This window comes from Lonchura striata, chromosome 5 (genome assembly GCF_050655825.1).
Source record: "Lonchura striata isolate lonStrDom1 chromosome 5, ASM5065582v1, whole genome shotgun sequence".
Classification (NCBI taxonomy): Eukaryota; Metazoa; Chordata; class Aves; order Passeriformes; family Estrildidae; genus Lonchura; species Lonchura striata.
The window spans coordinates 55,825,224-55,853,124 of NC_140707.1; the positions used below are offsets into that span (position 1 = coordinate 55,825,224).

A 27,901-nucleotide genomic window follows, 5' to 3' on the forward strand; every position below is an offset into this window, starting at 1 on the left:
CACTAACATTTCTTTCAAATCAGCAATCAAGAAAACCCACAAGGACATCTATACCAGAAAAAAATGTGCTGAAATCCAAATGACAGCTCTCACGGGGGGATGAAGATAATACTTCATTCAGCATGAAATAATACGTTTTGGGTCTTCTAAATTATTCAATAAAGAAAGCTCTTAAGTTGCCCTTGGCTGTTAACTAAGATGCCAACAAACAAAAATTTATCATTATTAAACATGAAGTAACTTTGGGGAAAAAAAACACATTGTCCAATGAGCTGGTTATATAAAAGATGATGAGTAATTAGTTGTTCAGTTTACTTGTCAGGTTTTTTTCCTATCATCAACTGCCAAGATAAATCTGTGAAGGAAGTACATGTATTTAAGGTATTTTATTTTTCCCATGAATTTAAACACAAATTTCATTAAAATATTTCCTCTCTTCAAAAGTTTAACTCTGAAAAAAGTGCAGAGTAGAAAGTATGCACTTGTTGCATCTATATTTAAGTAGATTTTTTTTGTTTTCATTGACTAAATAAACTTAAAAACAAAGGGTCATTTTTGAGATATGAACAAAAGACATTTTATAGTACTGCCACCTTTATAAAAGTAACACAAGGGGTTTGTGCAATATCCATGTTTCTGATTCAGGAGTTCCTTACTGTCTTATGTAATGTCTAGGGCTTTTAGAACTTTTTCACTCATTTTAAATTCTGTATAGTTTGCAGTTCACACAAACTATACAGAATTACAATCACTGTTTAAGCAGTCTGGACTAGCAATTTTCTTCTTTGTCAGTCTGTTTCAACCCATTCTTCTCCAAGATATTCCTAAACACTTCAGAGACCCTGAGTAGATTTCAGTATTCACTGCTGCTTATTATTCTTAAGAAAGAAAGCGAACCACAGATCATGATCCAAAATTACTATGAGTTTTTGATCGTAATGGTGGCAAAACAGCTGGCTCTGACAGCAGCCAAAGAGATCACTGATGGCAAAAGAAAGTGCTACTGTTGTACTTTCGCCATCATATTTAATGAATGCAGTTGTGAAACCAGAATTAATTTCATTGAGCTGGGTGATATAACCATCAGTTTTGGAAAAAAAAATCCAGGGATTTTCATCCTTGGTGCATTTTTTGGCATCCAAGTATTTTTGTAACTCTGTTCTTCACGCTTAAAAAAACCCAACCCAATTTGATAGGTTTTTGCCTGGCTGAAGTGAAATCACATATTGAGACAATCACTGTAATGCTGCATTAGATTTGCTTCTCCAAAGATATTCTTTTTGTAAGATGCAAAGCTTAGGTAGGTACTGAATAGTGCACTGTGAAACAATTCTCTAACAGTTTCGTTTCGGTGGAAGATCATACACTTGATTTTACATATATTTGTCTTCAAAAAATAGCAAAGACTGTTTTTGTCAATATCCTTACAGTAAGTAAACTCCAATCTTTTAAAAATTCTTATATCTCACAAAATGCTGATTGTTTACTAGTACAAAGTAGAGAAATTATTCAATGCAAGAAAATGGCTGTTTTATTTAAGAGTTACAAGAGATAAAGTATTGTCAAGGTATCTGACAGCTGTATTCATAATTTATGCTTATTTTTCCTTTTTGAAAACACAGAGACAATATCTGCAACACTATGAATCATTCCTTTGTTTCTTACCATGAAACTAGATAAATTAAATTCAAACACTCTACTGTGCAAAGTAGCAAATTGCAGTTGCTCAAACTCAAAGGCAGTTTGAACCTTTTTTTCACATGACCTAATGACCAAGAGAATTTCTCTTACTATAAAATAATGAAATGCATTCATTTTTACTAATAACAGCAACTCAGAGAACCAGGTGTCAAAGTACTAACAAGGACTGGTGGGGGTTTTTGTCTTTTTCCTATTTTTACTTAGCCTAGCGTTAACACTGACCTAGAAGAATTCTTTCAGTCCTATACTTCTATAAGAAGAAATCTCAGCATAATCTAGGCTGTGAGGTCCTTGAATCAGGTTCCATATTTTCAGCCTGATGCTATACCAACATGTAGTCTTCAACACAAAGTCCAGACTTCTAAGATTTGAATTACTTGAATGGCTTACACGGTTCACTCACATGCTGCAAATAATCAGTTTCCATAAGCTGTTAATACACTGTACCATTGCTATGTCAGACATCACACTGTAGGTGAATGAAATACAATTTTCACACAAAAAACAAATTATTAGAGCCATCCTTTACAATTATTCTGACAGTACACAGTAAAAATTCCTCTCTTTGTGAAAATAGTCAACAATTATGCAGAGTGCCCCATCAATACAGTAATAAAATAGAGATGTTGAAGAAAATTCCAACCAAATTATTGAAAAAATTCATAAGATTATACTACCCAACCAAACAATTTTACTGAAATATACCCTGGAAGCGCATAACTTGACTCAGAAAGAGTAACAGTTTCCATTCTGTGGAGTAAATCTAAACAGCTTTAGAATTACTTAAGACCTTATTTTAGAGAAATGGCTATCTATTTTTAGTGAATGAAGATGATCCACTCTGTCATGTAATTTCTCACTCCATCTCACAAAAAAATTTATATATCCAGATTATAATCTTAGTGTACAGCTGAAATCCTTGCTTCGAGAAGAAACCTTCTAGGTCAATCCTGCATTTATTCCTCTGGAGAAAAGTGCCATTTTCATAATTTTGTTTTCTGTTTCAGAAAAAATCATACTTATTCAAAATGGAGCACAATTGTTAACTAACTTCACACATTAAAAGGACTCTATGCAGTATTTGGGTAAATATGAAAAGTTTATTCTTCACTATTGTGCTACAGAAAAGGTGGCTCTTCAGTTGAATGTGAATCTGGAGAAATGCTGACTGATTCTTGGTTTCTATCTATTTTTGTTTTACCAAGTGTTAATCTTTCTCTAATTCTGTTATCCTCCTGTTATGAGGTATGAAGACAAAAATTATGAGCTAATTCTGGAACATTTAGTTCTTTTTTCCATTTGTTTTGCTTGGGGAGTGCTTGGGTTTGTTGTTTGCTTGTTTATGTAGAGGTTTGAAGTTTTTGTGGAAAAAGAATTCTTAAGTAGTTTCCTTGGCTAACAATACTTATACTTAACATAACAATACTTATACCTAACAATGACCCCCTGCTAAGTTTATTTTAACAGGCAGAGCAAGGATTAGTTTTCTCCTAGTTTGCATTTGACTTTCCCCTTTAACTAATTAGTTCCTTTTATAGGGAAAGGTTTTATATCTCTATAAAAAAAGTGATGTTATACTTTGAATTCTCACTCTTTCCAGACCACCTGCATACTATTGCACAACTTAATGGGATTCTTATGCAAAAGAGAAAACTTCCTGGGCAGTGTAAAAGTAGCGCACTGCAGATATCCACAAAATCACGCCATTATTTTCAGAAAGCTAGTGTTATTTTCTCAGGCAATAATTTTTGGGATTTTTTTTAACTGAGAGTAAATACTATAATTCAGCGCAACCACCCACTTCTTCCCCTTCTTACTGCGGGATAGGGAACTGAATATGATGAAGAAAAGTGAGTAAAACTTGTGGGTCCAGTTAAAGAGAGTTTAATAAGTGAAGGAAAGAGGAAAAAAAAAAAGCAAAAACCACAAGTCCTGCAAAAGCAATCAGTCAGCTCCTCCCACAAACAGTCTGATGCCCAGCTAGTCTCTGAGAAAAGACTTTTTGGTTAAAACTACAGCCTCAGTTTTTATTGCAAAGCACAACATTCTACGGTCTGGAATTCTCCTTTGGTTGGGCAGGGTCCCTCAAAATACCTTGTGAGACAGGGAAGGTATTGCTGCTGTGTTAGCACTGCTCTGTAACAGTCAAAGCACTTTGTAGTTATCAATACCTGTTTAGTCATAAATCTAAAACACAGCCACATATGGTGTCCTCCAATCAAAATTAACTCTGTCCCAGCCAGACACAAATATCCCTTTGCAAAAGGGAAGAAAAAGCTGATAGACAAGTTCATGTTAACTCAGTTTTAGAACTTAAAATCACCAGTGCCAAAAAGTTAAGAGCAAGTATTAATGCTGTCTGGGTTAAATTTACTTGCAGGGGCTATCAATATAAATTTCTGGGATAGCTATTGTTTTTACTTGCTCATTACAGAGGAAGATATTATTTCTAACTCCATTTTGAGAATGACTACCTGGACAATAACTAATATATTTGTACTACACAATACTTGCCATTTTATTTCACTTAACAAAGTAGAAAATAATCATTTCCTTTCTCAAAACAAAATTATTACCAACAATCGATCTTTGCCTGACTTATTTAACCTGTTCTTCAGTGGCTTCAGTATAGAATTTCCATCAGTGTCTTTCAGAAAAGGAAATGTTTTAGAGAAACTTGGGTAACAAAAAATTTATTTTAGGGTTAATTTAAGTTTGAATGTAATTCCATGATTCTTTGACTAATTTTATAGTTCTGAGTTCCTTTTCTCTGATTACTCATAGTCATCTAGCTCCACGTGGCACTGACAACTTTTCTATGTAATTCTATTTGTTCTACTTTAATAAAATAGAATATGGACAAGTTTCTCACCAACTGAGAGACCTGATCAAGAGGCTTACAGAAATGCAGTATTACTGGTCTCCAGAGACTAGGTTTCCTTCCACTTCTGTAGTGTTTACAGCAGTACTTTGTACTGTTTGACCAAATGTAAAATTATTTTCATTGCTGATTTCTTCTTCTTTTATCAAGAGAAAGAGATTAAAAGAATGTTATGCATTTTAACTTGGCTGCAGATATACAGTATTTAAAGCCAGGCTTCTCCAGCATGAAACCTGTGGTACTTTAAGTCATTCTTGCATAGTCTAATCTCTTCTGCATGAAATGCTCTGGGGAATAACAATCTCCAACCCTATTTTCTCTGTATCACCAACTGCCAGATGCCACTCGTGGATGTTACACTTAGTTCCTGCTATAAAGGTTTACTTTGTGGAGATGCTACTTCAAATGAGCCGTAGCATATTACATTCTCGAGGAGCAAAGGAACTCTGCTGCTTCTGTCTGTGATACAACAGCTGAAGTCACAGAAGAAACAGCAGAGGAGTCATTAATGGATTCAAAGCTGTAAATACAACTTGGAAAACAACTGTCACTTTATTGTTTTGGATGTCACCCAGGAACTCTAAGCTGAACATTAAAAGCTCTAAAGAGCAAAATGTTGTCACAGGCCCTGGCAAGATTTGTGGGAGGGGACTTGGGAAACTGTCCCCCCGAATTACCCTGGGAAGTGACAGGTGTGTAGTTCCCTGCCTCCCCTGTTATCAATCAGTATGTCTGTCATCCCTTGGTGCTAGAAAATTCTTTGTTCTTTATACCTCCATTGGTTCCTTCCCTGAAACCGCTCTTTCCCTTTACCCTCATTGGTTATAACCCTGCCACTCGACCCTGACTCTGCCCCCGAAGCCTTCCCTCACTGAACGCTTCATGCCTGGACCCTCCCTCTCTTGTCCCCCTTATAATCCCGATTCCGCCCCCTGTTCGAAGCTCTCAGAGCGAGCTCCCTCCCGGAGTGGTTGTTTTCCCTTCGCTCCCTGAATTGCTGTTCCTCAATAAACGCTTCTGGAATTAAAGCCGCCTGTGAGCCGTCCCGCCTTCATAGAGGAAGATTTCATTACGCTATCCGGCTTTCGAGGACTCGGCTCTCTGACAAGCAGAGTGGTCAGAGACCCAGAAGCCGCAACTGGCGCCCGAACAGACTGGCCCCTCTCAGGAGTCAGCCGCAGAGCGTCTCCTCGGCTGCATCGGCTCTGTGATCCGGCTGCCCGAGGACGAAAAGCGCCATTCGCCGCCAGTTCCACGAGCGGCTGCTCTTCGTTGAAGAAGATCGCCTACCTCGCGGGCTGCAGACACCTCGTCCTGGTTCGACTTCGAGTTTGGGAGCAGACTCCGAACGGGACGAGATCTGCAGCGCTTCCTCTCCCCCTCAGAGGCTTTTTCGTTTTGACAGCGGTCTTTTTTGTGGTGAGTTCCTGGTGCCCTGTCTGGCACCCGACCCTGTCTCTTTTCCTTTTCGTTTCTCGCTTTGTCTCTTTGGGGATTTCCTTTTTTCTGCAGTGAGAATGGGCAACCGCTTGTCTCCTGCCCGGCGGGATTTTTACCTCCACGTTAAATCCTCCCTTGTTTTGGGTAACATTTCTTTTAAAAAGAGGGACCTTAAGGCTTTTGTTAATCTTATTTTCGATAACTTCCCTGACACCTCCAGGGATGATTTTTCTTCTCTTATTTTCTGGGGAAATATTGGGAAACTCTTATACGCATTACAAGTAAAGGGGAATTTTTCTGTGGGGCATTTTTTTCCACTTTTTCATTCTATTTACACTTTATTTAAACAAAAGGGTGAGAGTTGGGTTCCCGGTTCTCCTAACCTTCATCCCGCCCCCCCCACTCCTAACCCGGTTTCCCCTAAGGGTGGGTCGGGCAGCAGATCCTGCCATAACCAGGCACAGGGCTGCCACCGTCTCCCTGCTGCTCCCCGCCCCACTCTGTCCTCTCCTCGTCCTGGGACTGGCCATCCCAGTGCGACTCTTTCCTCTCCCCAAAGCCCTCAAACCCCTGTACCCAGTTTAAAACCATGTTATTCGATTCCTGATCTCTGTCACCACACCTCACAAAATGGCGCCGGCCACATGGCCGAGCAGCCCGCCACCGAGGGACAAAATGGCGCCTCCTCTCCACCTCCTCACTCCCTTCGGGCCCCTGCCAGTCCCCCTCAGGCTCCACCTCCGTCGAGTGCCGCCCCTGCGTCGGGTCCCGCCCCTACCACCGCGTCGATTGTTACGTCGTCGGGACCCGCCCCTCCAGCCCCCATGGCCACACCCCTGGGTGGGCCCCCGGTGGGAGGGAACCCCCTGCCGGAAGGCCACGCCCCGGTGGGAGGGAACCCCCTGCCGGAAGGCCACACCCCGGTGGGAGGGACCGGCCTGCAGGAAGGCCACGCCCCGGTGGGAGGGAACCCCCTGCCGGAAGGCCGCACCCCGGTGGGTGAGCCTGGCCACGCCTCCCCTCAGGCCTCTTCTGGTTCCCACGCCACCGGAACCGGAGGTCGGCCTGGCCGGAAGCAGGCCATCTTGGCCTGCCGGGCTTCATGCCACCGAAGCCCACCGGCCAAGGGGAAGGTCCGAGCCCTTGCTCGTCCTGCCTCATCCTCCGATGAGGATGAGGACAGCGACAGCCCCCGGCCCACACCTAGGCCGGGAGGTGGGTGGGCCCGGATCAGGGCAGAGGCAATTAAGGATGGGGATTTGGAATTCGCAAGAGATCTGGGGCCGTTCGCAGCACCTGTGGTGAGGACCAGGGGGCAGCGGCCACACTGGGAGCAACTCCCATATGTGGAGATTAAAGAACTGAGGAAGGCTGCCAAAGACTATGGTCGAGACTCTCCTTTCTTTAAGAATGTATTGGACCTCACTTTCTCGGGCCATACATTGGTCCAGCATGACGTTAAATATATTGCCAAGTCCCTGCTCACTCCCACCGAGCTTTTATTGTGGGACATTCAATGGAGAAAGCTCCTCAAGCCTCTTCTGAAAAAACACAATTTAGCAGAGGCAATTGGAGAGGGAGAGGAAGCCATAGAAGCCCTGGCAGGGGAGGGGGAGTTCAGCCAGCCAGAGGACCAAATACTGTTACCCACGGAGGTCCTAGATGACATCAAGGAGGCTGGCCGAGCGGCACTGTTAAAAATCCCCGATGGGAAAACCCCGCTCCAGAACTTTTCAGCTATTACCCAGGGCCCAGAGGAATCTTTCATAAAATTCGTGGACCGGCTGAGGGAGGCCATCGACCGGCAGATAGACCATCCTGCAGCGAGGGAAGAGCTCCTGAGAAAGATGGCCATGACCAACGCGACAGCCGAGACAAAGAAGATATTAAGGACTTTACCTCAGGACCCCGAACCCACCATCGCACAGATGGTGGAGGCCTGCACGAAAGCCGCCTCCACCGAGACCACTGTCGCCCTTGCAGTAAGTAAGGGGATTGGGGAGGCGATGTTGACGATGAACACCATCCGGTGCTTCGGGTGTGGCCAGATGGGCCACATACAAGCCAACTGCCCATACTGGCCCCCGGAGCAACCACACTATTCGTACACACCCTCCCCAAGACCAATACCCAGGAACCCGATGCCCTACCATCAGCAGGCGGGAAACGGGTCGCGGAGCGCGGGGAGGGGCCGCGCAAGGACAACAAGTGGCCCCTCACAGCGCCCAGGCCTCCCCACCATCCGGGAGGACCGGTGGCCCAGCGGACAGTTCCGGAGGGTTGGCGGAGCCACGACGACGGGCTCCGCCTCTTCCGTAGAACCCGCAACTTAAATTCAGACACTCACCGGGTCCTCAAAAGCTCCATCACTGTGACTCTCCAGGATGAGGACCTGGTGAGAGTTCCCGCTGGGTTCCTGGAACCCCCTTACCGTAATTGTGAGGTAACAGTGTTAATACTCGGAAATTGCAGGCTCACACCAGACCGTGTTACCGTCGTTCCTGAAGTGGTGTGTTTTCAGCCGGGGTCCGAGGTCACCGTCTCAGTCGTCTGCCATCAACCACCTTGCACCATCACCAAGGGGCTCCCCTTCGCTGCCATGTACCTCCTCGACGTGGCCGACCTCACCGATCCACCAGTACAGGACTATTTCGCTAGACATGACTCCGGGGAAGACAATTTTGTCTTCCTCACACAAAATGTTTACAAATCCAGACCAATGATTGAGACTGTTTTATCGCTTCAGGGAAAGTCCATCAAACTGGACCTGATGGCAGACACCGGGGCAGACGTCACCATCATACCCCGGTCAAAGTGGCCCCGCGACTGGGAGTTGGTGCCCCCTTGTGGCACAATCTCCGGAGTGGGAGGAGCTGTCAACTCCATGCGCAGCAAACACCTGGTAAGTGTGGAGGGCCCTGAGGGACAGGTTGCCACCATTCGGCCTTTTGTTGTTTCATCTAACATCATGTTATTAGGCAGGGACGTTTTGTCCCAATGGGGTGCCCGCCTCGATATCCCTAGCCCTGCATGGGATTTTTAGTATGGGCCACTGCAGAGCGCACCTCCCCACCGCTGAATTGGAAGACCGATGTTCCAGTGTGGGTGGACCAGTGGCCCCTTGTGGAGGAGAAATTAAAAGCGCTCCATGAATTAGTAGAGGAGCAGGTCCGCCTGGGGCATTTAATACCCTCCACCAACCCCTGGAACACTCCTGTCTTTGTTATTAAAAAACCTGGCAAAGACAAATGGCGCCTGCTCCAAGACCTGCGCAGGGTCAATGAGGTAATCGAGGACATGGGCCCCCTGCAGCCTGGCCTTCCCTCACCCTCCATGCTTCCCCGGGATTGGCAGCTCGCAGTCATTGACATCAAGGACTGCTTTTTCAACATCCCATTGTATCCCGGAGATGCCCCCAGATTCGCGTTCTCCGTCCCTTCAATCAATAGGGCGGAGCCTTATAAGAGGTACCAATGGGCCACTTTGCCCCAGGGAATGAAAAATTCTCCGGTGCTCTGCCAAACTTTTGTGGCCCAGGTGCTTTCGCCGATCAGAAAGCTGTTCCCTGAAGCGATCATCCTGCATTATATGGATGATGTCTTGATCTGCGCTGAAACACAAGCTTATCTGCAGATCACACTTTCCAAAACTGTTAAAGCCATTAAAGCTGCAGGGTTTGAAATTGCCGAAGAAAAGATCCAGCTGTCAGCGCCATGGAAGTATTTGGGCTTTCACATTACGGGAAGGACTGTCGCGCCCCAATCTGTCACCGTCAAAGACGACCCACGGACCCTGCAGGATCTCCAGCAGATCTGCGGTACCATCACGTGGATCCGACCTCTCCTAGGACTCACCACGGAGGAGCTGGCGCCGCTCTTCAACCTGCTACGAGGAGATAGCGACCTAGCTTCCCCTCGCGAGCTAACACCTGCCGCCAAAGGGACCCTGGAGAGAGTCGCTGAGGCCATACGATCCCGTCAGGCCCACCGTGTGGATCGGCTCCTTCCCGTCACCCTTGCCATACTGGGTAAGTGCCCAAACTTCCATGGTCTGCTTTTTCAATGGGACGCTGGGCGGAAGGACCCACTCCTTATCATTGAGTGGCTGTTTCTCCCACACCAACCAGCGAAAACTATTTCAACTCCTGCAGAGTTAATGGCTAGGATAATAATAAAGGCCAGACAACGCCTCCGGACCCTCGCAGGGTGTGACCCGGCGTGCATTTACCTACCTCTTAATTTGGAACAATTGGAATCCCTGCTTCAGACAAACGAAAGTTTGCAAATTGCTTTAGACAGTTACCCTGGACAGATTTCCATTCATTACCCTAAACATAAAATATTCAAAAACACGTTATATTTGGCCCCAAAGTCATTCAAAAATAAAACACCTATTAAAGGTGCTCTCACGGTGTTCACCGATGGGTCGGGAAAATCCCACAAATCGGTGATCACTTGAAAGAACCCGGAGAGTCAGAAGTGGGAGTCTGACATCCAACTGGTTGAGGGTTCCCCTCAGATCGCAGAACTTGCTGCGGTCGTGAGAGCATTCAAAAAATTTCAGCAACCTTTCAATCTGGTAACAGATTCGGCTTATGTTGCCGGGGTAGCAGAACGGGCAGAACACTCCCTGCTCAAAGAAGTTCAAAACAAACAGTTATTCGATTTGCTCACGGAATTAATCTGGCTGATCTCCCACCGAGAGCAACTCTATTATATTATGCACGTCCGGGCTCACACAGACCTGCCAGGAGCTATTGCAGAGGGGAACCGGATGGCCGACCTCCTTGCAATGACATCTCATTACTCTGCACCTGCACTTTCATTAACCTTACCAGACATCTTTGCACAGGCAAGGCTCAGCCATGCGTTTTTCCATCAAAATGCACCTGCCCTTGCCCGACAATTTAAAATATCAAAAGAACAAGCCAAAGCCATACTAGCCACATGCCCAAACTGTCAGTCCTTCGCCCTTCCACCGCTGCCAACGGGGATAAACCCCCGAGGGTTGGCAGCATTGGAGCTGTGGCAAACAGACATCACTCACTATAATCCTTTTGGCCGCCTGAAATACCTGCATGTGTCCATAGACACATTTTCCGGGGCCGTGTTCGCGTCACTCCACACTGGTGAAAAAACAAAAGATATCATCAAACATCTATTCATGGCATTTGCCACATTAGGAGTCCCAAAAGCCATCAAAACGGACAATGGGCCTGGATTCACCTCGACAAGATTCGCACAATTTCTACAACAATGGGGAATTGCCCATTCCACCGGCATTCCCCATAACCCCACAGGACAGGCAATAGTGGAACGCTCCCACAAAGAGTTAAAAAGGCTGCTAGAACAACAACACGATTCGGCTCTGGCCATGACACCAGTTGAAAGATTATGCAAGGCACTTTATGTTCTTAATTTTTTAAATTGTTCTGACCGGGAGCCGAATCCCCATGCACTCAGACACTTTTGCAATAACACCAGGGCAGTTTTGAAAGAGCGTCCGCCAGTCCTCATCAGAGACCCAGAATCAAAAATCATCTCAGGGCCGTACCCTCTGATAACGTGGGGGAGAGGGTACGCTTGTGTTTCCACAGCCCAGGGTCCCAAATGGATTCCTGGAAAATACGTCAAACCGTACCTGGAGAGCACTACCACGGACCCCCCAGCGAGGAGCAACCCAGCGACCCCATCACAATCACCACCAGATAATGCAGTGGCGTGGCGACGGAGAAAAAAGAAGAGGACCGGAAGACCACCCAACATCGTCTCCCGGGTCCTCATCACAAGGACATACCTACCTCTGCAAGACTTAACAACTTCCGCCACCCCATCCCCTCCTGTGCCGTTCCCTCTACCCTCATACCTAACCCGTCATCCCTTTACCCCTCCGTCCTGAAATTTAATTTTATTTTAACCCAAAAGGGGGAGCTGGGGGAGGGGAGGGAACCAAATGTATGTTGGTAATATTGTTTTGTTTAATTTTAGTACTAGGATGGCTGCCAGAACATCATTCACCCAAAAGGAACAACAGAAGATGTCCCACTGCGCCCAGCTGGTTGCAGCCACGCTTTCCATCCTCCTGTGGCTGCATGTAGCAGATGGCTGGGTGGTACCACAGCCGAAAGAAAATGTCTGGATCACGCTGGCAAAGTCCTTGCAGCAGGATAACCTATGTCTGGCCATGGGCAACGTGGACAATCCCCTGTCCACTTGCCTGGTAGGGGTCCCCTTGGTAGCTGATGATTGGCCGGTATCCAATTCCGACCTGCTCCGAACCACGGGTAGGAGGCCTAACCCGGTCGATACTTGGGATGAGTGGACCAAAATTTTGCCCAACAGCAAAGAGGAACCCCAAGAATTGGACTTACTGGGGTCCTCCACAGCTAGATATTGTGTCAAATTCTATTATAGGAGGCCAAGTCAAAATTGGCACGGAATTGACTTGGCCAAAGACACATACCGGAAAGATGTAACACCTATCAGTAAAAAATATAACAGCCAAACCTGGTGCAATTATACTAGCCAGGTGATTTCGGTTTCATCCACTCATCCCAAGACATTGCCCAGGAGGATGTTTCTTATCTGTGGGGACAGAGTATGGTCGGGAATTCCATCTCGGCTCCAGGGAGGCCCATGCAGCCTTGGCAAGCTTGCTACCCTCACTCCAAACAGAACTCAAATTCTAGATTGGAAAAAAGAAAGACAATTGGCACGCACCAAAAGATCATATGCTCAATTCGACGAAAATTGTGACTCCAAAATTTACGATTGGGGAAAAACAAAGAGGGTCGCTGTATCCATCTTTTTACCATGGTATGCAGCAGCTAAGGCCCTCGGTGAGCTTTCTCACCTAGAGTGTTGGATAAGTAAGCATGCCAACGCCTCGTCTGCCGCCCTCTCCGATCTTCTGGCAGACCAGCAAACCACCAGACAAGCCACATTACAAAACAGAGCGGCTATTGATTTCCTGCTGCTCGCCCATGGCCACAGCTGCGAGGACTTCGAAGGATTGTGTTGCTTCAATTTAACATCACGGAGCACTTCCATCCAAGCCAACATCCAGCGGATCCGGACCGAAGTACAGGACATCAAAACGGAAACTTCGGCTGTGGACCCCGTCCACAAACTATTGATGCAGTGGGGCATTCCCGGGTGGGCAGCCTCCATTTTAAAAGGACTCTTTTGGATTTTCATAATTATCCTTCTGATTTCAGTTGCCTTAACCATCTTCAAAAAGACGCTTACCAAGACTTTGGCAAATATTTATTTAATTAACAAGAACGGGGGAGATGTGGGAGGGGACTTGGGAAACTGTCCCCCCGAATTACCCTGGGAAGTGACAGGTGTGTAGTTCCCTGCCTCCCCTGTTATCAATCAGTATGTCTGTCATCCCTTGGTGCTAGAAAATTCTTTGTTCTTTATACCTCCATTGGTTCCTTCCCTGAAACCGCTCTTTCCCTTTACCCTCATTGGTTATAACCCTGCCACTCGACCCTGACTCTGCCCCCGAAGCCTTCCCTCACTGAACGCTTCATGCCTGGACCCTCCCTCTCTTGTCCCCCTTATAATCCCGATTCCGCCCCCTGTTCGAAGCTCTCAGAGCGAGCTCCCTCCCGGAGTGGTTGTTTTCCCTTCGCTCCCTGAATTGCTGTTCCTCAATAAACGCTTCTGGAATTAAAGCCGCCTGTGAGCCGTCCCGCCTTCATAGAGGAAGATTTCATTACGCTATCCGGCTTTCGAGGACTCGGCTCTCTGACAAGCAGAGTGGTCAGAGACCCAGAAGCCGCAAAGATTGGTTCAAACAGTGGCATAAGCAAATTGTGGTCAATAGATACAACCCAAAGTGTGAAAGACAAAGCTGTTCATCTGGAAATTAGAAGATCATATGATATTCTAATTAATACATTAACTTTTTACTCAGTATTTTTAAGAAGAAAATTGTGTGCTACTGAAAAATAAACTAAGCTTTAAACTAATTTCCTGAACTGGGTATTTTCTTTAGTTCTAAATTTAACTTGTAATGGTTGGTACAAAGGAAAACATTTTAGAGTTTCCCTCCTGCTAGGAAACAGAAATGTAAATGATTGGCCAATATTTTAGCAATTACCTGTGTGAACAAGTATATATTAGGAAAATTAATTCTTTGAGCAACATTGTCCATTACCAAGAATAAGGGTGATAAAGCAAAACCAACATATTCTTAGGAAGTTCAGTTTTAACAAAAGCACTCACAAATAATTCCACAAACTTTCTATTATGCTTTCTTTTGAAATTAAGTCACATACATTTATTTTTTTTTTCCTTCCAATATTTGAAAAGTTTCATAACACTGACATTATACAGAACTATACTGCTCAATTTTCTTACCTACTTGCTGCTTTATAGGTTAAGAACAGTCATGAACAGGGAAAGTGCAGATCTAAATTGAGACATCAAAAAAGCTTTCACTGAAACTGTGGTAATATACCCTTACACCTGAAATTATATTCAAGTTGTGATTGGTGAATTTAGTTATTAAAAGGTGACATCTTTGATTTTCTACCTATTAACATTAAAAGTCTGAAGTTCATCAGAATAAATGTTCCAAGTTCTTTACTAACAGCAACAATGTGAAAGTGTTTACATATTCAGTTCTGTTTCACGAAAGTACCTTGGACACTTGGGAAGGCTATTCACATGCAGACACTCAGGTTGCCTCTTATTCTGTAGTCAATTTAGTGAGACAGGCTTCTAAGTCATCCTGAATATTAAGGATTATTTCCATCTTAGACCATTTAGGACATGATAAAACTTCATGTTATATCAGCCTTTCATGTTTGCTTTGAGCTAGGTACAGTGTTGCTGTTGAAGAGGCACATGCTATGCTGGTGAAGTAACCACTTACACTGAGATCCCACAGGAAAAACAAGGCAGGGTGTTTTTTTCAACTGAAAATGAATTATGTGAATGAATCATATGAATTTTAGAACCCTATCTGGGGCTAGAGAAAAGCTGTTATCTTGATTACACAAAAGCAGATAAAAAATGTCTTACACTACTTAATTTGATTGTACAATCCTATTTGTTAGCAGACTCATTTCAGAAAGCTTTTTATTCTTTAGAATCATGATAAATGTTTTAAGTACCATTATGCCAGAGATTGATGCTAAACCATAAACTTCTGTGGAAGCTAACAGTGTTAAAAACATTGATTTGGTGATTAAGTGATTTCCCAGAACTGAAAAATCCTAAAGTCTTGTTTGAGCTCACCTTATGATCTTTGTGACCTTATTGTCTTTATTTGTAATTATTAATCTCTTAGATACAATAATTTTTAATAAGTGTATTGCAAAAGATAAAGTTTTAAAATACTACATTTCTAAATACTATACTGGGTGAAGCCTTTTTCTCTGGATTGTCATCATGGTAATACAGAAATTTGTACAATTCTATAGATAGCTTCTTCCTCCAATCTTCCTACAAGTTGGGTAAAACAGAGAAAACAATATCTGTGGCTTTGGAGGTGGAGGAAAGTGTTGGCTGGTGGAGTGTGCAAGATTTATTTTTGTCTCAGATATGAGTTTAGTTTTGTTTGTCTTCACAGGTGAAACTTAGCACAAGCATTAAATAATAAGCTCGAGTACCACACCCATATTCTCAATTTACCAAGGCCTAAGCATGGGATGACAGTTTTTTTATACAGATCTAAATAGAGGAAGGAAAAATTATTTGTCTAGGTCCCTATAATGAACACAAGAGCGATAAATAAATTCTTTCTGCAAAGTGGGTGGTCGCTTGTACCTGATCCAAATAAAGACTTCTTTTTTTGATAGATTATAAAGTGTTCTTTTAATGATTTGTTTTCTTTTTGGGCTGCTGAAAACATGCATAGTCAGTTCTAAAGCTCAGTGTTGCATAGAACAAACATACTCTTCAACTGCAATTTTCTGTCATTAATTTTCTCTTAGTTTCTATATAATCATTTGTATCTTTTCTTCAACAAGTATTTCAAGAAGAGAGAGTTCTGTCCAATTTATTTCCAGAAAACTGGATATAATACTCAAAATTTGCATTGCAATTACTTATGAAAAGAAGGCAATTCATTTGGTTACTGTAACTCATTTGTCAGATGTAATTGAAGTGACCTCAGGTGGCAGGGTAAAATAGCACACTTGATGCAAGTGAAAAACAAAATTTTCATGAAATGAGATATTTAGTGAATTGTAGTGGACAAGAAAGCACAGAGAATCTTACTTATCTGTTGCAAATAAGGACAATACAAGGATACAAATCTTTTCCATCTCAGGAGCTAAGAATGAAGAATTAAATAATGATAACTTTGAAATTATCTAGTCAAAATAGGTCAGCTCTGAATGTGCTGAAAATATTTTTAGAATAAATTAATCCATAATGCAACTTTGATGGAATTCTTGAAACAAAATACAGATTCTTCCTTGAAAAAACTTACAATGGTTCAGCACTGTAAGCCACTATTTACGGCATTAATGCATATCTTTTAATGGAAAAGATCTATTAAAATCACCAGACCTACTTATGTGAGAGGTATTTCAGTGAGTCAGAGAATCATGGAATGCTTTGGGTTGAAAGGAATCTCTAGACGCGCCTTGTCCAACCTTGCTGCAATGATCAGATACATCTTCAACTAGAACAGGTTGCTCTGAGCCCAGAACGTTTCCATGGATGGGGCATCTACCACATCTCTGGGAAACGTGTGTCACTATTTCACCACCTTTGTTGTAAAATAACCCTATCTTCCTTATATCTAATTTGAATCTACCCTCTTTTATTTTAAAACCATTACCCCTTGTCCTACTGCAATAGGCTGTAGAGAAAAGCCTGTCCCCATCTTTCTTACAAGACTCCTCTAAGTACTGAACAGCCACCATAAGGTCTCCCTGGAGCCTTTGGTTGTCCAGGCTGAGCAAACCCAGCTCTCTTAGCCTGTCTTCATAGGAGAAGTGCTTCAGCCCTCAAATAATCTTCATGGCCCTTGTCTTGCACCCACTTCAAAAGGTCTGTGTCTTTCTTGTACTGAGAGGACCCCAGAACTGGATGCAGCACTGCAGGTGGGTCTCACCAGAGCAGAGGAGCGGGGCAGAATCCCCTCCCTCAACAAGCTAGTCACTCTTCTTTTGATGCAGGCCAAGACACAGTTGTGCAAGCGAATATTGTCATTTCATGTCCAGTATTTAATCCACCAGTACCTCCAAGTCCTTCACACATCTTCTCTCAGTCCACTCTTCTCTCAGAATGAATTGAAATCTGACACAGGCACAAGATTTTGCTTTTGGCATTGTTGAACCTCATGGGACCAATTCTTGTCAGAGTCCATTTGAATGACATCCTGTTCCTCAGACATGTCCATCACGCCCCTCAGCTTGGTTTCCTCTGCAAGTTTTCTGATGGTGCAATCTCACTGCCTATGTCAGTGAAGAAGACAGCACTGGCCCTAACACAGACCCCTGAGGGAGACCACCTGCTGTTACAGCATAAGGCCTTTGCTACCATATTAAAGCAGCATTTCTTATTGTTAGCTCCATGTCACAATGGTTTGGGAATTGTTCTCTTCCAGTTCTTTTGAAAATATAAACCTACATTTCATTGTTATTAATAAAATATTTCCCACAGTACTTAAATATACCAGGGAAAATAAATCAAGTTAAAAAGTTACCAAATATTCTGCCTAGGTGATATCTACTGTTGCCCTGGTTATGACCAAAAAGCAATTCAATCTGGCTGATGAACTTACTGAAGGAAGAGCAGCACTCCTAGGTAAACTGTTCTGAGATCCTGGCAGAGTTTAAGTCTTTGGGAAAAACAATGGCTCAGAGCAATGGGAAGTCACTCCAGTAAACCTCCAGTGGCCCTTAGGCCAAGTTCCATAGGCATGATCTTCAAATCAACAACAGAGAAGTCAAAATGTTTCTTCTCCCTCTTTCATTTGCAAGCAAAATACTAGTTATCAGTGGTGAGAGCCAAAGCATGCTTTACATTATACCAGAAGCCAAATAACTCTGCTGATAACCAAAGTACCAGACATTGCATGTCTCATTGATCTTTGCCAATGTTTTTCTGAGCACACTGCAGTCCAGTCCCTCCTTGTTGGAACTCTGTGCCTGAAACGCTCAATACTGAGGTACATGGTTGTTCTCCATAGGCCCATCTGTGAGACTGGTATCATCCACTCACTTAGGAAAGCCTGTGCCAGTAGCATCTGGGTTTAAAGTGCCAGCCAAGGATAAGTTTTATGGGGACAGGTTTCAGAGGATGCCTTTTGTCAAAATTTCTTTGCATTTGGAAAGGAAAGGATCCTATTTCTTGTAAAAGGGGGAAATTATAAGCTGAGATACAATGTATTGCTAAAGACAAACTTCACTTTTTTGGCTTTCTGGGAAAAGAGGGTTTGTGATACTAGTGAGACAGTGCAGCAATGACCTTTGGAGTAATCTCTTGAAACTGTGGTTAGACTCTTAGCATATCTTAGAGATTTACAAAATGGCTTGCTGGAATTTTATATTATGTGTTCAGACAGAATATGTTCACTTGAAAACCAATGAGACACAAAAAAAAAGAAATATTAGTTAGGTAGAAGTCTGAAACAAAACCCATTTCTGTGCAACCTTGGTATTTCAAGCTGTTAATAATGTGCCCAAAAAAACATGGATATGAAAACAGTAATCTATAAGAAAGAGACTGAGGAGAGGAAGGAAAGGTGGCCTTGTCAGCAGACAAGGATATTTTATCTTTCCTCAGAAATTATTTGTTCAGAAGCTGCCTGCTCCCCAGGAGCCTTTCATGGCACTCACAGCAGGTGTTTCATCTTAACAACTGTAGTAGCCTTTTTATTTTCTTCCCTTTCAGTACTCACTTTCTGCTTTGTCATCAGTTCAATGTCATTCATTACCAAGAATATTCTCTCAACCGGCGCATTAGTGCCTGTGAAAGAAATACCAATGCAAATTTGGAGAACGCTCAGGGAGTGCAGAAAGCTAAAAGGGATTTCTTTTATTAGGTGAAAATCTCTCCAACCCTCCTGTAAAAATGTCTTCTACTCTCCTGCAAGACATTCTCATAACTTCATTTTTACTCTTTATTAGAGGATCTAAATTTTTTGTGTCATTTATAGCATTTCCCCTAGAAATTAAAAGCATTGATATTTTTTTCTCACCTTCCCATTGTGGAATGCAAAACAAAAAGCTCCATCCTTCAGAAATACCTTGCACAGACAATAGTCATGAACAGTTCATAGTTCATGATCTTCCTCCTCTCTATGAACTGTGGGGCTTATTCCTAACATTGGCATTAACTCTAAAACACAGTAAGGCCCCTAAAGTCTCTAGGCACTGAAAAGAGATCATTTCCCCTGTGCAACCCTTACACCCTGACATTTATACCAAAATCCTGGCAGAGTCTTTACTCTTGCTGATGTATTGAAGTAAAACCATGCTACTGAGTGGATCTTCAGTTGATGTAGTGCAGCAGGAGGCACAGCCTCAGTCTGTCTCAGGATCATACTGAGTAGAGAGCTGTAGGTGACTCAAGGCAAGGCAAAAATAATTTGAATTGTTAGGAAAATGGCATCCATCCTTATTTTCAGCTTCCTCCATTAGGCTTGATAATTCACTGACTGGAACTTGACAACACCTAACTGTGAACTTTGTATGCCAGCAAACATGAAAAATCTGTCATTTTGATAGTCATTTAGATAGAAAGGAATAAAGGTATCCTTCCTTTCTTCTTCATGAGGATCCAGATTAGAATTGGAAGAACTCTATGCTGAACTTGAATTAAGCTATTTGCCCTGAATCTTCTCAAGAATATATGCAATAAACAGGGAATTAAGTGGTAAATTCCACTTGCATACATAAATGACACAGGTAAGCAATCAAATGTGCAGACGTTAACTGATATTTGTGAACAATGCAGCAGAAAAGCAGAAACTCAGGTTGTGTGGGAAAATACTGAAACAATCAGAAGTTGTTTCCTCTTAATACTTTCTAGAACATTTACTTACTAAAGACCAGCAGGACCATAGTCTATTTTGAACATAAAAGGCAGAAATCTAGACGCAAATATGCAACAAAGATGAACAATGCAAACAGCTACAGTTGGTGACTTCTTGCATTTATTGGGGTGTTCCTGTGCAAGGCCAGGAGTTGGGTGGTCCTTGTGGTTTCCTTCCAGTTCATGATATTCTATGATAGATGTTCTGACCAATAGCTGACTTGGTTAGAATTAGTTGATTTTGGGATAAAGCTGTTAGAGTGTTCCAAGTCACATAAAGAAATATTATTTTTTAAATATCTATTGCTAACTACAGAAGGAAAGTTCTGTTTTCTGATCTTATTTTAAATATTATTAAACCAAGTCATATGAACTTAATGACTTATGTTCTGTTTCAAATAGGCTGTTGGGAAGAACAATACTTTCTGATAACTCAGTTTCCTCATTTGTAAAATAGGAATAGTGGCAACCAACTTTTTTTTATAAACATGGAAACCTGTGGTTAAAATGTCATCATAATCTTAACTATTTATTATTTCTTTGGTTATTTCTTCCTAAAATATAAGCTTAATTCTGTTGACAATGTGTCTTATGTGCCTGAATTAAAAGTTACTCGACCTATATGGATGGTTTAGAGGTCTTAATGTGTAATTTGTTTGACAAAGCAAATCTGCTCAACACCCCTTTGAAAGTCTTTCTAGTCCACTCTATTTCAGCCAGGAATGGCCATGCTGGAGAGCACTTGGTCACAAGGCATACAGCCTTTTCCAGTCAGCAGTCTTTTCCTAGCTTGAGATCTTGACAAAATAGTTGACAGATCATTTATTTTCTTTCCTAACTCTGGCAAGGCTCTGGGTGAAAATAACATTTTAACAAAATATCACAACACAACTTTCATGTTTCATCCTCAGTTCATCTCAGTTCCCTTTACTAGTCATCCCCAGCATCATATTAAATCTGGAGGACTGCCATTCTTGGACTGTGCATGCTGCCAGCCATCTGAACGAGAAACATCAAATAAACACACAAAAGAGCTGCTTTTCTCCAATGTTAGATGAAACAAATTTGTGCCCTGACATAAAAGCACTGAGATATCTCACACACAATACAGATCAGGGAGGACCATCTGGTGGGTTTCATTTACAGCCAGACACCAAAATGAGGAAAGTTGTCACATTACAAGAAAGGATTTTCCTGTTTTGGAATTACTGCAACATGCTGGATTGTATACTGTGTCAATGGTTTGTTTAATATCTAGCTGTAAGAAAACAAAGAGAATTAACTGGGTTGAAAACTACTAACAGGCTCTGAATCTAAAGAGACTAAACTCTTCAGCAGAAAGGGCTAAGCAGCAGAATCTACAGAAATCACAAAGATCATCCAAAGGCTGGAGTACCTCTCCAGTGAAGATATGATGAGCTTGTGTTGAGCTTGTTCAGTCTGGAAAAGGAAAGGCTCCAGGAAGACCTTAGAGCATCTTCCAGTACTTCAAGAGAGCTTATAAGTAAGATGAGCATACATTTTTTTAGCAGGGCCCATTGCAACAGGATAAAAGTCAATTGTTTCATACAAAAGGAGTGTCGATTCAAACTAGATATAGGAAAGAAAATTTTTACAATGAGGGTGTTAAAACACTGGCACAGTTTCCCAGAGAGATGGCAGATGTCTCATCCCTGGGAACATTCAAGGAAGATTTGGACAGAACTCTGAGCAGCCTATTTTAGTTGAACTTACTCCTGCTTATTGCAGGTGGGTGGTGCTAGATGTCCTTTAGTGGTACCTCCCAAGGCAGGCTATTCTATGATTCTAAACACAAACTTATGAAGTCAACATAATGTGGCACATAGATCTAGAATGGCATCCTCACTCCTTTAAATTGCCAATAACAATTTGTCTTCACTTATTTTTTAGCAAGTATTCTGAAGATATGGGAATGCAAGACCCACATAAATATTATTATTTATTAATGTCTTCAGAGTCAAATCTTAGAGCCAGAGTCAGTCTTCTTAGAACCAGAAGCACCATGAAATTTTTTTTCACTTCTCTGTCAAGTATACACTGCTATAACTTTTCTGAATCTGGGGCACAATACAGACCTATTATTTTTCCTAAGACTGGGGTCCACACTGTTGCCCTCATTCACCTGATAGACATCTTTGGCTGCTCTTGTAGGGAGAAAAATCGCAGAATCCAATCTTGATTTTATTTTTGAAAAATTATTATGTAATGCATATTGATTTCCATAATATGATGCATTTAATGTAATCTTACTGGATTTAGTTCATCCCTAGTGTAGCTACACTGACATTAGCATTCTAGCTCTATTGGAATTACACCAGCAAGGCTGCACAGAACATAAATTAGTGCAGAATATATCTGTTACTTAATATTGTATTTTGTTTATAGTAACACTGTATGAAAATTTAAAGCTTCCAGTTAGTGGTTGGCATTTTAAAATGTCTAAATTGTACAGATATTTGCTGTACAACTCACAGAATAAGAAAGTTTGTGTTTCTGATGACACACTTCATTTCACATTTCACATTTCACTGCCTACCTTATGGTAAAGGTAGTATGGTTTTAACTTTTCCCACATTAAAACATTATTAAAGCAGCACAAGTAACTGTGCTTCATTTTGTACATGTGTACTCAGTGGCTAAACACATGCACATGAACGTATGTGATTATGTCTCTATAGCACTGTGTGCTCACAGAACACTCTGAGATTGTTGAAATATAGTTAAGGTTTTTTTTTCCACAGAATTTCTCTTTATCAGCAGACGTGTTCTTTTTAAGTAACATGCAGTTCTTATTATCTATCTTCCTTTGTCCTTTCCACAGACTTCTGGTGTCAGTTTACTTGAGTGTCATGAGACGTTCCTTGAGAAGGGACACCAATCTTCAAATAGCTCTGCACAATATGATCACCAGAAGAGCTCTACACATGCTGTCAAGTCACACATAAATTAAGCCAATGGCACAGCTTTGCCACTTGAGGTAATATAGATCATATATTCAGGGCCAGCCAAAGAAGTTTATAATTGCCATCTTGCCCCATATATGCATATTAGGTAGTTGTTAATGTTCTAGAAAATTCACTTTCAATTTTTTATTTTTACATGAAGTAAAAAAGGTTTTAAAATAAAACTAAGGAAAATATATGGCTGTAGTGGTTTTTTGGGTTTGTTTTTTTTTTTTTTTCCCTTATTCTTTCTTCCTTTAAATCACAGAATTTATTTAAGCCATTTGTTTTCTGCACAGGTCTCTTGACTTGAGTGGAATTTGTAACAGCTTTTCCCTGTAATTTTTTCCTCAGAAATTAAGTCAAAATAAAGGAGTATACATATACATGCAGTCTATATGTACAGAAACTCTTTTCAGTTTATTTAATTTGCTTTTATCTCTAGTCTTCCATTACATATATATGAGTACAGGATTAGGAATAGTTAACTTTGAAACAGCCAATTTTTTTTAATATTTATTCCCTAAGATATAATGCTTGTTTTTCAAAAAATGTTGTTGTAACACCAGTGAGAGTTCTATAGTGTTTCAAAGCACAGAACTTTGAAATTTCACTTTGAATTTTCATGACAGCTTCAACAGCATAGACTTAAGCATGATATTCAAAAAGTCATCATTGCTGATTTTTATTGGCAATAGTAAGTTACCATGAGATCTCCTAAAGGCTGCAACAATGGGCAGTTATATCCAATTTACATAAAGTTAATTCAAAACACTTGCATGCCACATATTTGCTAACTGCATGAATATGACACCTACACTCAGTTGTGAGAGATGTTATATCAGCACAAGGCAAAAATACTTCCACAGTAGTTTGTTTCATTAGTGTTATGCATCCTATTAAATGGATTAAATGGATTACTTATCTATTAGTCATTGCAATAAAAATCAGTGCAATGGGCCAATTTTGAGAGACAATCTCATATTTTGTCATTAAATATGCATTCAAGTGACACTATTTACATATATTAATTCAGAATACAGTACTTGGGTGATACATTTAAATACATACACATTTAGGACATGCTGCAAGGAAGAAGAAAGAGCTTTATATATTATGTTATTGAGACCTTGGAGGATAATTGATAGGACACTGAAATCTTTATTATTGAACATAATCATTGATTCTAATGGATTGACTCTTAATTTAAGTTGTTTGATTATACCATATCTCTCAGTGGTAATTCTTATCTGGAATGACATGTAACTAAAACTAAGAGCACTTAGGTCTTCTGCAGCTGTAATTTAAAAAATGAGACAAATATCCATCCAGAAACATATATGCAGACTGTCCCTGCAGATGCTTTCCCCCTGAAATCCTGCCCACACTTTAGTAATCCAACCAATGTCATGCATGATCCCCAGAAGATTTGAAACATAAATTCAATGTGACCCCTAAATTTATTTCTTTTGAACAGGAATAACTGGACTCACCACTTAATCATAATATACAAGAGGTTTGGTACAGGTATACAGGTAATGTCCAGATGAAATGAGGTGGAAGGAGTTTCAGAATTCCACTGGCAATTAAAAAAAAAAGAAAAAGAAAAGAAAAAAAACAAAACTTCACAACAACTGTGGATATTTCATCACTGTCTAGAGATAAAATTTAATCAACAGAGAAGGTTACAGTCATTTTTGCAAAAGAGATCTTGCAAGAAAAGCCATCTATTCTGTAAAACCAAGGCTCATATGAAAAATGTCAGTCAAGCACAAAATGCAGCAGCAGACCAGCCAGTGTGAATTGCAGAGATCAGTGACAAGCACAGGGTGCAGTGATCACATCTGGGAGCCAATGTCATTGCCATTGAAGTGACTGGTAAACTTTGTCTTCTTTTGGTGCCAGAGAGATCATTTCACAGATATCACCCATCAGTTGTGATTGCTGCTTTGACAGTGGTTTCAGCTTTTTTGCCTTAAACTTTCTTCTTCTGCTGAAGTTTTTATTGTTTTACAGGGATACTTCCAACTTTCAATTTCAAAATTTTACCCACATCAGGGTTACTAATATCTCCTGGGGAAGCTGTTTCTTCTTTCACTGTGTTGCAGTAACAACTCTAAGGATTTTAGCATCCTACTAGTTTACATACATAGGAGGAAGAAAAGAGATACCTTAATATCCCCCATCATCTTTCTGCATTAAGCATTTTACACCAACTATCACAGCCCTGGGATAAATTTTGCTTGATGTAACAGAAACAAAACCAATGTATTTTCCGAATTCTAATCAAAGCTTTCTCAGTCTCTGAAAAATGGAAAAACAATTGCTCAAATGTCAGCTTTGCAATTCCATGTTCTGGCAGGCAGAGGACACAGATCTCTCCAAAACACTCTAGGAGAGACCTTTTCTCTAAAAGAAGTCTGGCCAGTTCAGAGCCTTTGGTTCCTGAAAGCTGCTGGTGTTTTCTCCCCCACAGAGAGGTTTCTCTGGCACCTCATCTTTCAGAGGCTCGAATCTTGTCATCTCTGTTTAACAATTACAGGAGAGTTCTTTGTAACAAAGATCAAATATGGCTTTGAGAAAAAAAAATCTCAATCACCATCATTCAACCAAGAGTGACTGACAAGCTATACTCATGGCATGAAGGACATGTCTAAGAAAATATTTTTCCTGGCTGAACTGGAATTCTCAAATCTTTCCACAGACTCTTCCAGTGTTTCAACAAAAACATGGCTTCACAGGCATCCCTCTTCCTAAGAAAAATTGCTCAGTTCTTGTCCTTTCCCCAGTTGTTCACTGAACTGTATGAAAATAAGAACAGCAGTGATTATCAGGAAAAGAATTTTAGGAATATGTCTGTTATCACACCACACTTGGAGCTTTTTAATATGAGAAAAAAATAAAGCATTAGCACTGAACTTCAGCACATAGGAGACAGAGAGTGAACAGCAGGTTAATATAATTTTTCATCTAATGAAAATTATGCATGTTTAGTCAGACATCTCAGGAACAAAAATTAATCTAAAGAGAGAGTAAGTGCCTGGGTGCAAGAGTGGCTTTCTGTGTCTCAACTTGGCCTGAAGCATGTCCCCAGGCACTCCACTCTTAATCAGAAGTCCATATATAAGACAATATAAAGTTACATTATAAAGCACACACTTCATATGCCCATGTAAATATATATACTTCCTTTTTACGTATTTTGAACTATTACTTTACTTATGTTAAGTCCTCAGCATATATTTAGTTTTGCTTCTGCTAAAGTGGGCTGGAATTGATGTACCTTTCAGCAAATGTCTTACATCATTGAACTGCTGAGCCTTATTAAGATGTCCAGAAATTCTCTTCAACCCTTCATTGAGCTAAAAGAATAGCATGGTATGCACTAAAGTTAGTCAAGTATTCTCCTGAAAAGTGACTGCTCTTTGCAGAACTGCAAGGCTAGTTTATTGCATTGAGAAAAATAGTTCTCTTCTCTGAGTGGCATGTCAAGGTTTCCTTGGTTTCCCCTCCTAGAAACTGTACTCGTTTAAAAGTAAAAATTGCCTAGTCTGTTTCTATTACTTCTGCCAAGACTAAAAACAAAGGTCCTTCTTTAAGACCCACTCCTGCAAGATTGCAGCACTTTCAGAAAAAGTGATGGAATTACTTTACAAATAGCACAGTAAAATTTCTGTGCTATGAACATATTTGATCTCCTTCAAACTTCCTTTTTTTTATAATATCAGTGCAAATAAAAACAAAATTTTCCCCTCCACCAACGATGCAAATGGACATTTTGGCATTAGCTATATTAGAAAGGATATTAAGCCTCAGGAAAGAGATAGCAGAGCATCACCTGAGATTGTGAGTTCTTTATATAATTTACAATTTTGAGAAGTATTTTGCAACAGTCTTTTGCTAGGTGTAAATAAAATATCAGTATGGAATGCTCTTTCAATCTTCATTTCCTTTCATGCTGCCTACTGGTAACAAAACACTAACACACAGTTACCAACAAAACATAAACCAGCAATGTTCCCAGATATGAGAGTGGAGATAAGCCCTCATGAGTTATGATCTTAGCAGTGTCTCAAATTCAAACAGAAATCTTACTCAAGGAGATTTGTGAGTACAGGAGTGTGGTAATAAGAGATCATTTTTCTATCAGCATGTTGTTGTCTCCTTATTACCAACACCTGCAATGCAAACTGGATGTTGCACTGCAGTGAAACCTGAGGAGTTATGATAAATTCCCTAGGCTCCCTAAAAACAGCATTTTTTTTTTCTAAGGATGTTGTAGACATTCCCAGCCAAGAGTTTTGCTCTCCAAGGCCTCTTCTGAGCACCTCTCTCCTGCAGTCCATCTAGATTTCAGTATTTACTTGTTAATGATGAAATGCACCCTTACTTCAGAATACAGTGAAACTAAATATCTTGGAATGAAATCTGGTAGGCATTACTGGAGTTAGAAGACGAAAGATTTGCTGAGATTTTTTTCTTAGGATTGGTAAACTTAAAAATAGATCAATGTTTTAAAAACTCTTAATCCTGTGGTTTTGACACTCTGATGGAAAAACTGATGTCATCTGGGTGTCATACTTAAGCACCTTTTCACAAACAACCATCTCTCAGATTATCAACTGCAGATATTTTTCAGACTTTGCAAACTATACCATAGAGCAGTAGAGCCCCACTCAAACAGTGGTAAAAATTCCATATAGGGTGAGTTATGAAACCAAGCAACTACATCACAGACAATGAAAGCAGCTTGGTTACAGTTATTTTGAACAGCCCTTCATTTGAACAGAATGTTCAGGATAAATTATTCTCACCAAATCCCTGAAATATGTTATGCCCAGTCTGCACATGGGTAAACAGAGGTACATATAGCTAACATGACAAAATCACACAGTGAGTACACAAGGAGA

General features: G+C 41.2%; 1 protein-coding gene across 1 annotated transcript; it reads left to right on the forward strand.

The window, feature by feature from the left end:
- The first annotated feature begins 5,842 nt into the window (after window positions 1–5,842).
- LOC146767384 (uncharacterized) lies at window positions 5,843–13,579 on the forward strand. The gene is made up of 2 exons (XM_085580614.1): window positions 5,843–6,001; window positions 12,010–13,579. Exon 2 carries the CDS (start codon window positions 12,017–12,019, stop codon window positions 13,373–13,375), a length of 1,359 nt encoding a protein of 452 aa, XP_085436740.1. The 5' UTR covers window positions 5,843–6,001; window positions 12,010–12,016; the 3' UTR covers window positions 13,376–13,579.
- The last annotated feature ends 14,322 nt before the right edge of the window (window positions 13,580–27,901 follow it).